Raw genomic sequence first — 14,472 nt, forward strand, 5'->3', positions numbered from 1 at the left:
CCCCTCAAGTGCACAGACTTTTTCCAAGACCCTCAGAGAGGCCCTAATGATGTGGACGAGTCAACTGTTTGTCTATTCTTTGTCTATAAGAGGGCCCACCAAAGGGGATAGAACCAAATGTGCTCTGGGATAGTACCTGGAATGTGTTTCTTTATCTTTTGTATCATGTACTCTTGTTACTTCTGGAAGTATTTTCTCCCTACTCTTAGACTTATTCGTTCTTGGTCCTTTGGGGCACTTGTGAAGAGAAAGGCAAACTTCTCAGGCCACATGCAGAATGCTAGGTTTTGTGTAAGTTTATGCTTGACCTAGGAATGTTTCAAGAACTTGGGGCCGAGGTACCCTGGATCCGTGTCAAGGGCAGACTGGATAATACCAAACTCAGATGGCAAAAGAGGCCAACCTAAAGGGAGATTTGGGGGACCTGGGGATTTGGGCTTGTGACTCTCCAGACCACTGGGATTCAATTCTATTCTATGGACACTTCCATGGCAATAAATATGTCAGACTGAGAGAGAGAGAAGGAAAAAGCAGTGAATAATGTGTGAATACTCCTGTGAAGTGTGAGTTTCCTATTCACCTTCAGGACCAGCTTTAGCAAAAGCATTTAGGGACTGTGAGATGGTATGGTCTATGCTAACATCCACAAGGAGCTATGTTGCAGGGCCCAAACGTCATGTCACGACAAATGGCCCCTCTGTCTCCCAAAGCAGAGCTCCAGAACCGTTTCGTCGGGGAGCTAGGGAGTCACCATTACTCAGCAATAATTCCTTTGTGAGAACAGTTCAGGGTGGAAGTTCTATACACAAGGCTTAGGATGTTTGCTCATAGGATTCCATCGTCTCCGTGATGAAAGCGGACGGTTTTTCCCCTCCAGGTAACCTCATAACCTCAGACAACCATCAGGAGCGGTGGTAGTGGCCCTCGCTGCGTGGGGGTTCTCCGGGGTGACTCGGGCATTTCCCCCTCTCTCCGGGGCACGGGTGTTCTGTTTGTTGAAATGGTCCCTGTCTCCAGCGTCACTCTCAGCGCCCCCGAAGATTCCCAAAGCATTATTTTAACCTATACGTTTCACTGATTTGAGATGTTAGACATTGTATGCCAAACTTTTGGTTATTCTAACTAGTCCAGAAAAGAAAGACTAACATCGGTTTTGACAACAAACAAAACCAGTTTTTGTTCTATCACTTATGTTTAAAAGATTCCAGTTTCAAACTAAACACAATGTGTGGTTATTCTGTCAGCGGTTTATACAGCCACCAGGGCGCCAGAGTCACACACTGCATACATCATTGTAGTTTTAAAATGTACTTAATGAACATTTTTTTTCTTCTCTAGTAACTACTTCATTGCCTTAAATGAATGCATTCCAATAGAATTTGTAACAAATGACCACTTTGTGTTTGCATTAATGCCAAACACGTTTAACAAATTTTTAACAAGGAGCCCTGGCAAAGTGCCAAACTCCTAGAGGGACACTGGAAGAATGCTATAAATTTAAACTAGATTTTACCTTTTCACTTAGCTCAGCAAGTGTCTTAGGTGTCTTGCTATCTCAGGATTGTGGCATTTCTACTCTATGTCAGAGAAGTTGTACATTTTCATTATTTTTATTACTTGGGTTGTACCTATTTCCACAGGACTTTTAAATCTATGCGGCCGTGTCCGAAATAATATGATGGCAGCTTAGAATAGATGTTTATTTCTGCGAAATTGTTCATGCCTTATATAGCTTGGTAGATGCAGGTATGCAATACGTACTTTAACAAAAATATGATATTTAAAACGGCACAGTCAACCATTTAAATACAAAAACAACAGGGGTGCCTGGGTGGCTCAGTCAGTTGAGCGTCGGACTTCAGCTCAGGTCATGATCTCATGGTTCGTGGGTTCGAGCCCCGCGTCAGGCTCTGTGCTGACAGCTCAGCGCCTGGAGCCTGCTTCGGATTCTGTGTCTTCCTCTCTCTCTCTGCCCCTGACCCACTCGCATTCTGTCTCTGTCTCTCTCAAAATAAATAAAACATTTTTTAAAAATTTAAATACAAAAACAACAGATTAGGCCAGCGATTCTCAAGTAGGGGGATTTGCCCCCTAGATGATATTTGGCAATATTGGGAGACATTTTTGATTGTCATGGCCAGGAGAGTGGGTGATGCTACTGGCATCTAGTGGGCAGAGGCCAGGGATGTTGCGACGCACCCTATAACGGTGAGCATCCCCACAACCATGAGTGACCCAGCCCTGAGTGTCCACAGCATCAAATCAAGAAATCCTGGGGTTGAGTGGCAAGGGCCTTTGGCCTCTGGACAGTCTCTCAGGCTAAAGAAAGTATTATTTCAAGAAAACTTACAACTAAAAGCGCATTTCTTTTCAACCAGTGTTTTAAGAATTACACAGAGTACCTGACGCTGATATTGAGTGGCAGATTTCTGACTTTCGCTCCTGCTGCTGTCTGTCCTTGAGAAGAGAAAAGCTGGGCTATAGCAGCCTGGCCTAAAATGTCAACTGAGGCAGTGCTGGGGACGGTTCGAGGCCTGAGTATGGGAATGTGCAAGCCCAGTGACCCACTCCAAGTGCTCCTTGCTGAAGGCCACTGCCGGGAAGTGGGAATGATCTCCAAGACAGGGCTGGGGGCAGGCAGGGCCCTGCGTGTCCACAAGAAGATAGCTTTAGTGTTCCGTGGACACTTTTATTTTAATAGCTATGCAATTATTATAATGTGTGTTAGACAAATACTGGCTCCATTATGGCATTAAAATAAATCTTTTTTTTCTTTGAGCATAGGCCCTAATTTTTAGAGTTATGCAAACAAGCACTTACATAAAAATAAATCTTTCTTAAAAAGAAAATTTAAGTTTTTATTTTTTATTTAAAAAAATATTTTTTTTTTTTAACGTTTATTCATTTTTGAGACAGAGAGAGACAGCATATGAACAGGGGAGGAACAGAGAGAGAGGGAGACACAGAATCTGGAACAGGCTCCAGGCTCTGAGCTGTCAGCACAGAGCCCGACGCGGGGCTCGAACTCACAGACCGTGAGATCATGACCTGAGCCAGAGTCGGACGCTTAACCGACCAAGCCACCCAGGCGCCCCGAAAATTTAAGTTTTTAAAAAATACTTCTAAAGAAAAATATTAATTAATTGTGACAGGTGTTTATGAAGAGATTACAAAAATTGGGAAGGTGGAACACAAAAGATCAAGATTTAGAAAATTCTGCCATCATAGTAAAGAGAATGGGCTCTAGAAGCCAGAAGATGTGGGTTCAGATCAGGCCCCGGAAAGGTGGGAATTTGACCTAAAGCATTCAGTCCCTGGAAGCCTCAGTCTCCTCATCTGTGTCAGGGGCTGATCAACCCGATTAGAACCATGGTGCTCTCCAGCTTGTTTGAGATAATTTCTGCAATATCCCGGAGCACCGTGGCGGATGGCAAGCACCGAACATTAGCTATGAATAAATGACTACAATAATAACTACAGAAATAAATCCTAAGGAGACAGCAGTGTATGCTGCCATTGATTTCCTTGATTTAAAACAGTGTGGGTAAGTTGCACCCAGTGCACAGAAACCGAAGTCGAAATCCAAATCCCGAGTTCTCTAGGTGCCCTGGCCAGAAAGCTCCACCTCCCTAACAGCAGTTTGCAATTCTGAGCTGCCGGTTTGCTGGGCCCACCCCACCCCCCATCCACAGCCCTTTGGGCTCTCAAGTGTTACATTTTATTGCCCTGTGGAGCTGTAGGAGGCCACTCACAAGGTAAAATGTTGCTCTCCACTCATATTTTTGAATTATGGCTTCAAGGTGGTTGCTCCTATCAAGAAAATTAAATGATTTAACGTAATTTGTTGCCACTTTGATCACAACAATAATAAATAAATCTTCGTGAGGAAAACGGGAAACCCATTCCGCCCAGTTTTAAAAGATGTTAAGTAATAACACAGATGTAGTTACAGATTTCTCTCTCTCTCTCTTTCTCTCTCTCTCTTTTTTTTTTTTTTTTTTTTTTAGCAGAAACGACTCTATTGGGTTTTCCTGTGAGCAGAATCACTTAGTGAAGTTATGCTGCAGGATGCCTGCCTCCCCTCCAGAAGGAGCAGCTCTTCTCTTAGGCAGTTGTTAATTAGTCTATCAGGGGCTTGCTGTTCTGTGGGCACCATGTGCAATGTAAGGGGCATCCAAAGCCAACGTGAATGGGTGTCTGTTTTTGTACCTGGGGGCACAGCACACATTTGGAAAGCACATGGAGCGTAATGGACATTAACCCAGATGTCAAAAATAGCCTGCGTTTTACTACTGTTATTAAACAGTTTCCCCTTTAACCCCTCCGTGTTTACCAAAGACCCCTTTCTCCCAGCCAGTTTCTGCAAATCACTACTGAAAGGGCAGGAGAAGAAAGTCATAATCGGGCAGGTGTCTTTATTCCAAAGAAAAACAGTCTGAAGGAATATTTGTGAGACACCACACGTTTATAGCCTGCTCCCCTGGGGGCGCTTGTCCTGGGGCAGAATCTTACTGCGGTGATCAGCCCACTCGCCCCACCCCCACAGCCACCCCTTACCCCCTACACACCAACCGCAGGGGTGGTTCCTTCCCCAAGAACCCAGCAGAAACTTTTCGCAATGGGAACAGCCTTCTATTCACCAGTCACACATTCTTTGGTTTAAAAAGTCCAAGAACAACGAAAATTCCAAGGAAGAAAATTTTTAAACACCACCCAGAAATAACTATTAATGATATTCTGGTATATGCATTTGCAGGTGTTTATGTTTATGCGTGTGTTGCAGCAAGAATGTGGTTGAGCTGCACATACAGAATTGTGGTCTGAACACTGGAAATTTGTGAACATCTCTCCGTATTAAAAATATGTATATATGTTCTGATTGTCATATAGGCAAATCTTAAACATGCCTGTCACAGACCCCTGTTCATTTCCTTTGAGGCACAAATTTTTTAAAATCCTCATTCTCTTATTTGTGTATTTGTTTGTCTGTCTTGCTCCTAAAAATACAGGTTTCATGAGGGTACAGATTTTGTCTGTCCTGTTTAATGTGTTTTTTTGGTTTTTTTTTTTGAGAGAGAGAGAGAGAGAGAGAGAGAGAGCCATAAAGCACTAGCAGGGGAGGGGCAGAGAGAGAGAGAGGGAGACACACAATCTAAAACAGGTCCAGGCTCTGAGCTGTCACCACAGAGCCCGATGTGAGGCTTGAACTCACGAACCACCAGATCATAACCTGAGATGAAGTCAGATGCTTAACTGACTGAGCCACCCAGGTGCCCCTGTCTTTTTTACCACTGTACCCCCGGCACCAAGCACACTGCCTGATACAGAGGAGCTGTATTAGTTTGCTATCACTGCATAACAAATTAACACAAACTTGGTGACTAAAACAACACTCATTTATTAAGTCACAGTTTCTATAGGTCAGAAGCCAAGTCACACACCCCTGGGTCCTTGTCTTAGGGTCTCCTAAGGCCAAAGTCAAGGTGTTGACCAGGCTGGACTTTAACCTGGAGGCTCTGGGGAAGCACCCACCTCCGGGTTCATTCAAGTTGTTAGCAGAATTCAGTTCCTTGTGGTTGTAGGACTAAGGGCCCAGTTTTCTCGCTGGCTGTCAGCTCGGGGCTGCACGTGGACTGTGCAGGATGCTCTCGGGTCCTTGCCCCATGATTCCCTCCATCTCAGCACAGCAAATCCCTCTCGTGTTTCAGATTTCCCTCTCTCTCCTGCTACTAACAAGAGAAGAGTCTGTGCTATTCAAAGTTCCTGTGATTAAATTAGGTCTGCTCAGGTCAACCCTCTTGATTAACTTAAAGTCAGCGGATTAGCGACCTTCCTTACATCTGTAAGGTAGCATAATCGTGGTGTGAGATGTTCACAGTCTCGGTCTCCAGGATCAGAGCAGGAAATATTGCTGGAGAGGGGGTGGGTTCTGCCTACTCTGAATGCTCCCTAATACCTGTGGCATGAAGGAGTGAATCAGTTTGTTCCATGAACTGTGCAAGGCTCAGGGGATGCTAGGTGAGCAAGACTGGCCTGGCCCCTGCCCTTGTAGATCTTATAGCCTAGACCAGTATTATTCAGATAGAAATATAATACCAGCCAATGGTTTTCAGTTTTCTCGTAGCCACATTAAAAATAAGAAGAAACCAACTGAAACTGAAATTAACTGTAATACTATATTTAACTTGATCCCATATGTCCAAAATATTATTTTAACACAAAATCAATATTAAAAAACTAAATTCATAGTAACTAAGTGCATGGTGTGTGAACTAGCTGGAATTTAAAGAAAAACGTAAAAATTCAGAGGAAAAAGAAACAATAAAATAAGAAAACTAAATTCATACTAAATCTAAAATTCAATATATTAATTTATATTCATTCAAAATCAATATAAAAAATAAATCCATACTAAAGCTTCAAAATCTGCTGTGTATTTTCACTTATAGCACATCTCAATTTGGACCAGCCATATTTCAAGTGAATAGCCACATGTGGGTAGTGGCTACCAATATGGATAGTAAGAGTCAGACAAATCACCAGAAGGGGAGAGTGAAGTATGTGTGAGACTCCTCACTGTATGTATCCCACATTCAGGAGGGTCAGGAAAGTCTTCTAGGGAGGAAGTGACATCTAAACTGAGACCAAAGAGTAAGTAGGCACTGGTCAGGTCAAGGGCTGATGTAAACGCGGGTCAGACAAGTGTGTTGAGAGGAGGAGAAAAGAAGGCTTCGTATTGCAGAATCAAGCCCAGCACAGGTGGGACGTGAAGCGTGGGTTTGGAGAGAGAGAGGCCAGCGTGGCCAGAGTCTCTTCTCCATCCTGAGGGCAATGGGATTGTAAATTCAGGTTGTACACAGGAAACACAAGATGGAATAGATGTCGTTATGGAAATAGCTCTGCGGGGGGCACACGAGAACACTGAGTTGGGTGCTTCGGGAGAAGAGGCGTGGGGACAGAGTGGGCCTGCTGTGACCATCCAGGTAAGGCAGGACTAGCCAGAGATTATCCCATGGTGGGTGGTTGCCCGGATTGCCTCATTGCTGAAAGCTAAGATTCCTTTTTATTTTTTTAAAGCAGAGGCTTATTTGCCCCCCAGCAAGGGATCATCTGCATTTCTAACTGCTGGCAATGTCATCTGAGTCTTTCTCTCAAAGCCTTTTAGGCCTTCCCGTGAATGGATTGTCTGGTTGAAGGAGCAGCAGCCCTTTCGGAGTGTTCTCTCTTCCTCAGAGCACACCTCATCTAGCACACACATCTCGTGCAGTGCCGTTGTGAGGCACTGTATCTGCCTAGTGACCTGCTACCCAGCTGGAAATCTTTCTCTCAACTGAATAAATGATTGTTCTTTGCTACTTTATCTTGGAAAAACATCAAGGACATCAGACATTCACTGTAATTATTTTTCACTCGTTTCCCCATCTGTAAAATATGACCGGTGCATTTTAGTACTACTTTGGGTTTCTCTTTACCTTTTAATCATGTGGCCTTTTAATATATTGGTCAGCCCTTTAAAAGGATGATTAAGAAATGCTTAATGCACAAAAGAATTAGAGCAATGCACAGCTCACGGAGCAGAAAGCGTGCTCTGACTTACAATTTTCATACAAAGTTTGCAGAGATTTTATGTGCCAGAATGAGTAATATGATCTCCTCTAGGAACTCCCTAGCTTTCTGGCTCTGCAAAAGTCATTTTTTTTGCCCCGATTCAAGTTTCTTAACCAGAAGGGTTACACCAAACTCCTCAGAGTATGAATTAGCAGAGTTCATCCAAGCCACATATTTCATTTGCACTGTTTAACGATGGCTGGAAATAACTGCCTACCTGTGCAGACACCGGGATCTTTGGCGCGCTCATTAGTCAGTGTGGCTTGAGAAATTCTGTGCATCAGCCACCAAATCAGACAGCTCAGTCTGTATATAAAAAGCGGCTCACACATGTGTGAGTATGTGTATGCGTGTGTGCGTTTGATCTTTCCCCTCCCCACCATATTCCCCAGATAGCTGCACTATTACCAAGTGCCCGGAAACTCCCGAAGCATTCGCAGGCCATATGTGAATGATAATGAGCATCAGCAGGGAAGAAAATCAGCATTTGAAGGGTCATATGGGCTGGTCCTCTCTTCCCACCCATTTTGCTGACTTTCCCAGGCTACACTTGTATTCCACACCAGGGCCTCTTACTGGGGCAGTGAGAACATTTGGGGTGCTTCTGCATATCTGTTCCCCAGGGCATGAAGTATGCAGACGGATGACCATTACATCTATGCTTGGGGTCGAGTACACACTCACACTCACACACACACACACACACACATACACATGCCATTGCATGCTGGGATGAAGGCCAGCTTTGTTTTGTTCTCTCTTTAATGAGATATCAATGTCCTTTTTAAAGTATGTTTTTATTTTGGTAAAATATACACTAAAATGTACCATTTTAACCAACATAAATGTATAAGTTAAATGTAATTCAGAGGCATTTAGTACATACACGGAGTTGTACAACCACTACTGTCCCTTTCTAGAATTTTCTCACTATCCCAAACGATTGCTTAATTGTACCCACAAAGCAGTAACTCCCCCATCCCCTTCCCTCCAGCCCCTGGCAAGCCTCTAGTCTATTTTATGCTTCTATGAGTTTGTCTATTCCAGATATTTCACATAAGTGGAATCATGCAGTATTTGTCCTTTGGTGTCTGGCTTATTCACTTATTTCACTGCCATGGTGTCTCCCAATGTCATTCATATCGTGGCATGAATCAGAACTTCATTTCTTTTTAGGGCTGTGTACTACTGTTCCACTGTATGCACCACATTTGCTTATCCATCCATTTGCTGATAGACACTTGAGAGTTGTTTCTCCCTGTTTGTTGTGAACAATGCTGCGATGAGCATTTGGATCCAGGTATTTGTTTGAGTCCCTGTTTTCCATTCTTCTGCATTCATACCCAGGAGTGGGATTGCCAGTGCCAGTATGTGTTTAAATCATTGCTCTTAAACGGTTTGTAAGCGAATGTTAAGTTTTCTGGTGTCTTGACCATCTTTAACTCTCTTGTCTCTGTAAAGTCGAGCTAAAAATAGTTTAAGAACCATACTCATTATAGAACAGTGTGGGAAGAAAAAAATGAACACATGGTCTGATCACATAGAAATCATCCCTGGAACATTTTGGTATATTTCCTTTCAATTTCAGTTTCTTTTTGTCTATCAAGAGACATCTATACCTGGATGTGACATATTTTGAAAGAGGCCTCCTCTCAGATATGTTTCCAGGACATAATTTAACTTCATGTTCACTTTGCCCTTCCTCTGTGCTTCCTCCTCATCGCCCTCTTCCTCATCCCAACCAACCGCAACCAAAGAGAGCGGTGGAGGGTCAGTGCAGGGGTGAGTATGGGGACGCCGGCCAGGATTCTCTCCTGAGTCAATGGCAGTTGCTTCCCCTGCTAAATTGTGTGCTTTCTTGTTGCAGCTAGCAGAAGAGCAGACTAAAGGGGAAACGCAGCTCTGCAGCAACATTCTGATGATCTACTGCAGTGTGGCTCACGTCACTGGCCATCACCACCTGGAACGCTCATCAGGACTGGAAGAGGAGCTTTCATTTCCATTATGGCGCACAGTTCTGTTCGACTTGATATTTCCTTCATCATCTCATGTCATTCCTCATGGATTCAGATATGTTGGACAGGAAGAAAGAGGAGGAGGAGAAAAATGACAGACCCTCCTTTTTGTCAGGATTTGGGCATTTAAAACGTGATCATCTCTTCTGAAGGTCATTATTTGATAAATTTTATTTATGTTACTTAAACATCATTGGATACATTTGAGCTCCATGGGATTTTAACTGTGGAGTCCGCTTCTGTTGGACAAGTAGCTTCACCTCCAGTATTTCTGCTGGTTCAGCTTAAGTGGTCATTCCTAATGCGTTAGATTATCGAAAAGTGTAAATTCTGTGCGTGAGTGGTGTTGGCAGTGTTTGTATACCAAGATGCATGGAGCGTTTGACAAAGAAAGCAAAACACCAAAAACGGCGAGCCTTTACCCTCCTCTATTTCTTTAATCCGCTGTTTGAAGAACCGCGTTTTGATGGTGTAACCAGTAGTTACCTCTGGGCCAGGTTGGAAATGAAATCAATTTTTTAAACCACTAATACTTGCCAAGAAATCGCCTTACGAGAACATGGTGTGTGTCTTTGACAATGCATGGCACATCGAAATTGATCTTTCGTAATTTTATCTGCCCCGGTTTTGTACCGGAGAGTGGCAAAAGCCTGAGGCACCTACATATTTCTATTCCGTGTGTTCCACACATCTCCATGGCTGGGATGAGCCCAAGCCTCAGACTCTTCCCATTCCCGTACATGCAGGTCTCCATGAAGAAGCTGGGACTCATTCACATTTCAAGATCCAAATGCTGTGCAAACAGTGTAAGCTTGAAGGGTCATTTCTCATTTTTTAAAAAATGTCTCCAACGTGGATTCCAAAGCATTTTCAGCATCCAACATGAAAGCATTGATGAATGAGGAATAATCACAAAAGCTGTGTATCTGTATATAGCTCTACACAACATGTCTGTGGGTACAGCGTCATTATTTAAAGCACATGCCAGGGAAAGAGACCAAATTTTAAGGTCTTTTACATACAGTGACATGGTACTAAGGAGAATTTAACTCCTACTGCTTCCTCTGAAGATTAAAAAATAACTAAAGTTGTTATAACTTCATAAAACTCATGACCAGTCTGGCAAATATGTGCAACTCTCATATCGATCCACTTTCTCGTCAATGGAAGAAACCCTTCCACATGTATGCAAGTGGGAAATGAAAATCTGCATTCTTAAAAGGATAAACAGTGAAGTTAAGCATGAGTGGCCTTAATAAATACAGTTGTCTTTCTTTGCTGCTGTGGAAAGGATTCTACACAGGTGTTCCTGAAGTCTTGCATTGCATTCAGTCGTTATTATTACTTTTCCAAGTGTTGGTGCAATTAACTCTGGACCTCTCCCATGAGCCATAGAGGTATTTAAAAGACAGACACCTTACTTGTCGGGGAACATGAATCTGTGTCTGACTTGCACTGTCATCCTTGGTGCATTAGGAGTAATATATTCAAGCAGGTTTCTCGCTTCTGGCTTTGTTCTTGTCGTAAGTATAGCGAACTACGTAAAGCTTTTGTGTTGCATAAACAATCCAAATACTACATTCACGTTTAAAAAGTTTGTCCTTTAACTATCAAAGGGACTTAGGTTTCCATTGGAGAAATGAGCAGAGTTCTTTGCAAGCACATACAGCACATTTCGACATCAGGTCGCACTGCAAACCCAGGCCGCAAGTGCGTCCCCGTGAACAATTTGGATGTCCTCAGGTAGGCGGCCCCCATTGCCTCCTACAGCGGGATCCTCACCTGAACTCTGCAACTGAATACTTGAAGTAGGAAGTAGGAGATCCACAAGGGAAATTAGGGTCCTCAAAGCAGAAAAAGCAACCAACCATGTATAGTTAGCGATTTCTAAGTATGTGCCAATTTTGTCACAGCTGTTGTTTTGGGGGATCATTTTTTTGCCCCACTTTTGTTGGATTAAAGTATTATCAACCTTACCATTAGGGGGCATCTTGTTTGGTCCCCTAAAAATTCAATCCCGTCGAACATAGCGTCTTTTCCCATCTCATGTACTATTCTCCGATGTTGGGGGGAGGGTTACCAAAAAAATTTCCTTTTCACATCTTAAAAATAGTCTCTGGGTTTACAACAAACACTGTGATGTCGGGAAGATATTTCCTTTGCGCAAATGTTAGCAGGCACCCCTCTAATCATAACGAAGTTGAAAAAAAAAGTTGAGGCTGACATTTAGGAGAAGTTGGTCTTCTCTCTTTGTGCAAAAGCAGGCTTGTACCTTATACCCCATTTGATTTTGATGTACAGTCTCAATTTTGTATTTAATGATTTTTGTGTATCCAGTATGCACGTTAACAGCGTGTCAACTTTCATTTGAAAGTGGGTTTCCATTTACTTTTTAAACAGTGTTTCTGATGCGACCTCCAACGTGTTGTCATAAGCTCTATCTGAGATGTTTTTGTGTAGAGTGGCGTTTGAATGCTGCCAGGGGTCAGTGTATCTAATTCCCAGAGACCCTCGTTTGATAGTGCTTCTTGTAATTTTTCTTCAAGTGAGTGGCATGTGGGTTGTGAATATTGACCATGTGACTATGGACTTCGATATGAAAACAATAAATAAAACTAAGGAACCCTCAGAAACTACCAGTGGGCATGTATTAGCCAGTCGTCGTAACCTCGTGTCTAGTAGAACAACATACAAGGTATGTACAGTTCATAAATTTGTTATCATGTGTATGAGAAGTACTTTGTGCTGATCGCCTTATTTATATTCATCAAATAAACTTTGTTTCTTTCTGAAGTGAGTTCATTCCATCTCTAATAAATGCTCCTTTGTGGTGGTTTCTAATCTTTTTCGGGTCATGGATCTTCACTTGAGGAACCTAACAACTTGAAGAAAAAGGAAAGACAAAGGGAAGGTGTATACTCCCTTTACTGGAGTCGTCAAGGCATAAATTTCCCTTTACACATAGCTGGTTCCAGAGGTTCAAATTAAGGAATTAAGTCATTGAAGGGGTCTCCCTTCTTCCTTGCTTCCCGCTTTCCCGTCCCTTTGTCTTTCTCTTTCTCTCAATCTCCCCCTGCTTCTCTCTCTCTTCTATCCCTCCCCTCTTAAAAAAAAAAAAAAATTAATGTTTATTTATTTTTGAGAGAGAGAGAGACAGAGACAGAGCATGAGCGGGGGAGGGGCAGAGAGGGAGGGAGACACGGAATCTGAAGCAGGATCCAGGCTCTGAGCTGACAGCGCAGAGCCCAATGTGGTACTCAGACTCATGAGTTGTGAGACCATGACCTGAGAGGAAGTCAGATGCTTCACTGACTGAGCCACCCAGGCGCCCCTCCCTCCCTCTTTTCCTCCTTCCCACCTTTTCTCTCCTCCCACTTCTTCCTCTCCCTCCCTCCCTTCTGCTTCTCCCCCTTGTTTCCTCTGTACTTTCTGTGGGGTTGACATCAGTCACTGCTGGGTTCTTTTCACTTGGTGGTAAAGATAATTCCCAACAGCTTTGAGTATGCTAGGATTTAAGAGGAGGGACCCTTTCCCTCCAAGCATCCATATCAGCCCCCTAAAGGGACTCACTGGTCCTTTTTGGATCATGCATCCAATTATCTTATTCAAGGGAGTTGGGAGGGTGAGACCCTGTGATTGACAGCCTCACTGATGTGGGAGGGGCAGGTTCCAAAGGGAAAAAATGGGCTTTATTCTAGAAGAGAGGGACAAGAAAGCCGGGCAGGCAGGAATAATAGCTAGCCCTGGATACACTTGGTTACACACACAAAATCATCCAGAAAAACACACAAAATCATCCATGCAAGGGCTCACCAGCCTTCACAGCCCAACTGTGGATCGTGGTGGGGAACAGCTCCTGGTTTCTTTAAAGGTTTGAGTTGTATTTCAAGAAATGAACTGCCACATCTTCCCCGTTATTGCAAGCAAAGAGTAATTGATTATCAAAGCTGGAAAGTATGTTAGATGCCATGTGTCCAATATTCTCTTTTGACAGATGGAGAAACTGAGGCCCAGTTAGAAGGGACTGATTCGAGCACATATGGTAAGTTCACTGCAAGTCCGAGACTGTCCCCAGAGCTCCTGAAACAGAAACACATATCCCTGAAGACTCTCTGGGGAGGAGAGGGTGGGATAAAATCTTCCCCCTAGATGGCCCTTGACGACACTGGGGACATATCATTTGCGTTATGGACTCACAGCCACTGTGTGTGAAATTCTCTCACAGTCCGGCACATTGGGGGGCAACCTGCAGTCGTTTGCCCTTCTCATTATGTTGCCTTTTTGTAGAAAAAGAACTTCTGTTGGACAAGAATTTCTTACCTCATAGAACTTCCTGAGGCAGCCGGCTCGCATTCAAGCCTGATTATGTAAACCCAGCTGGCCAGATGGAGCCCCTGCTTCTTTTACTCACAAACCACTCCTTTTGTTAGGAAAGGTACCAGCCCACACACTGCTGGACTCGTCTGCAAGTTCATCCATACGTCAGTCCCAGTGAAGCACATGGACTGAATTTTGGTATACCCGAGGTTTTGAAATTAGGAATCTGCCTCGACTGATTGCTAGTATCTGTGAACTGCTCTCACAAAAAATTGGAGAGCTGTTCTAATTCTTAGAAGTGCTAATCCACAATGATAATTATACTAATAACTGAATGCAGATAAAACATTGTTGGACATTATTATTTTCTAGGAACCAAGCCGCGGTGCTAGAGCCAACATACATGAACTTGTTTGTCCCCGACAACAGTCTCGTGAGGTAGGCACTGTCATGATCCACACTTTGTAGTGAGGGAAACTCTAGGCCAGCAGAGATGACCAGCATACGTTTACAGAACATGCATCTGTTGCTG

At 43.4% G+C, this 14,472-nt stretch overlaps 1 protein-coding gene across 12 annotated transcripts in view; it reads left to right on the top strand.

Moving 5' to 3' along the window:
- Positions 1-12,416, top strand: part of ERC2 (ELKS/RAB6-interacting/CAST family member 2) — a 936,036-nt gene extending 923,620 nt beyond the window's left edge. For 7 of the 12 annotated variants that reach the window (XM_058726510.1, XM_058726513.1, XM_058726512.1 and 4 more), the window contains one exon: positions 9,476-12,416. In XM_058726510.1, the coding sequence (XP_058582493.1) occupies positions 9,476-9,718 (243 nt within the window). In that variant the 3' untranslated portion in view covers positions 9,719-12,416. The remainder of the gene's footprint in view (positions 1-9,475) is intronic. The other 5 variants (XR_009260858.1, XR_009260861.1, XR_009260860.1 and 2 more) reach the window with 3 other exon arrangements.
- Positions 12,417-14,472: the final 2,056 nt, after the last annotated feature.

The sequence above is a fragment of the Neofelis nebulosa genome, chromosome 4 (assembly GCF_028018385.1).
Source record: "Neofelis nebulosa isolate mNeoNeb1 chromosome 4, mNeoNeb1.pri, whole genome shotgun sequence".
NCBI lineage: Eukaryota > Metazoa > Chordata > Mammalia > Carnivora > Felidae > Neofelis > Neofelis nebulosa.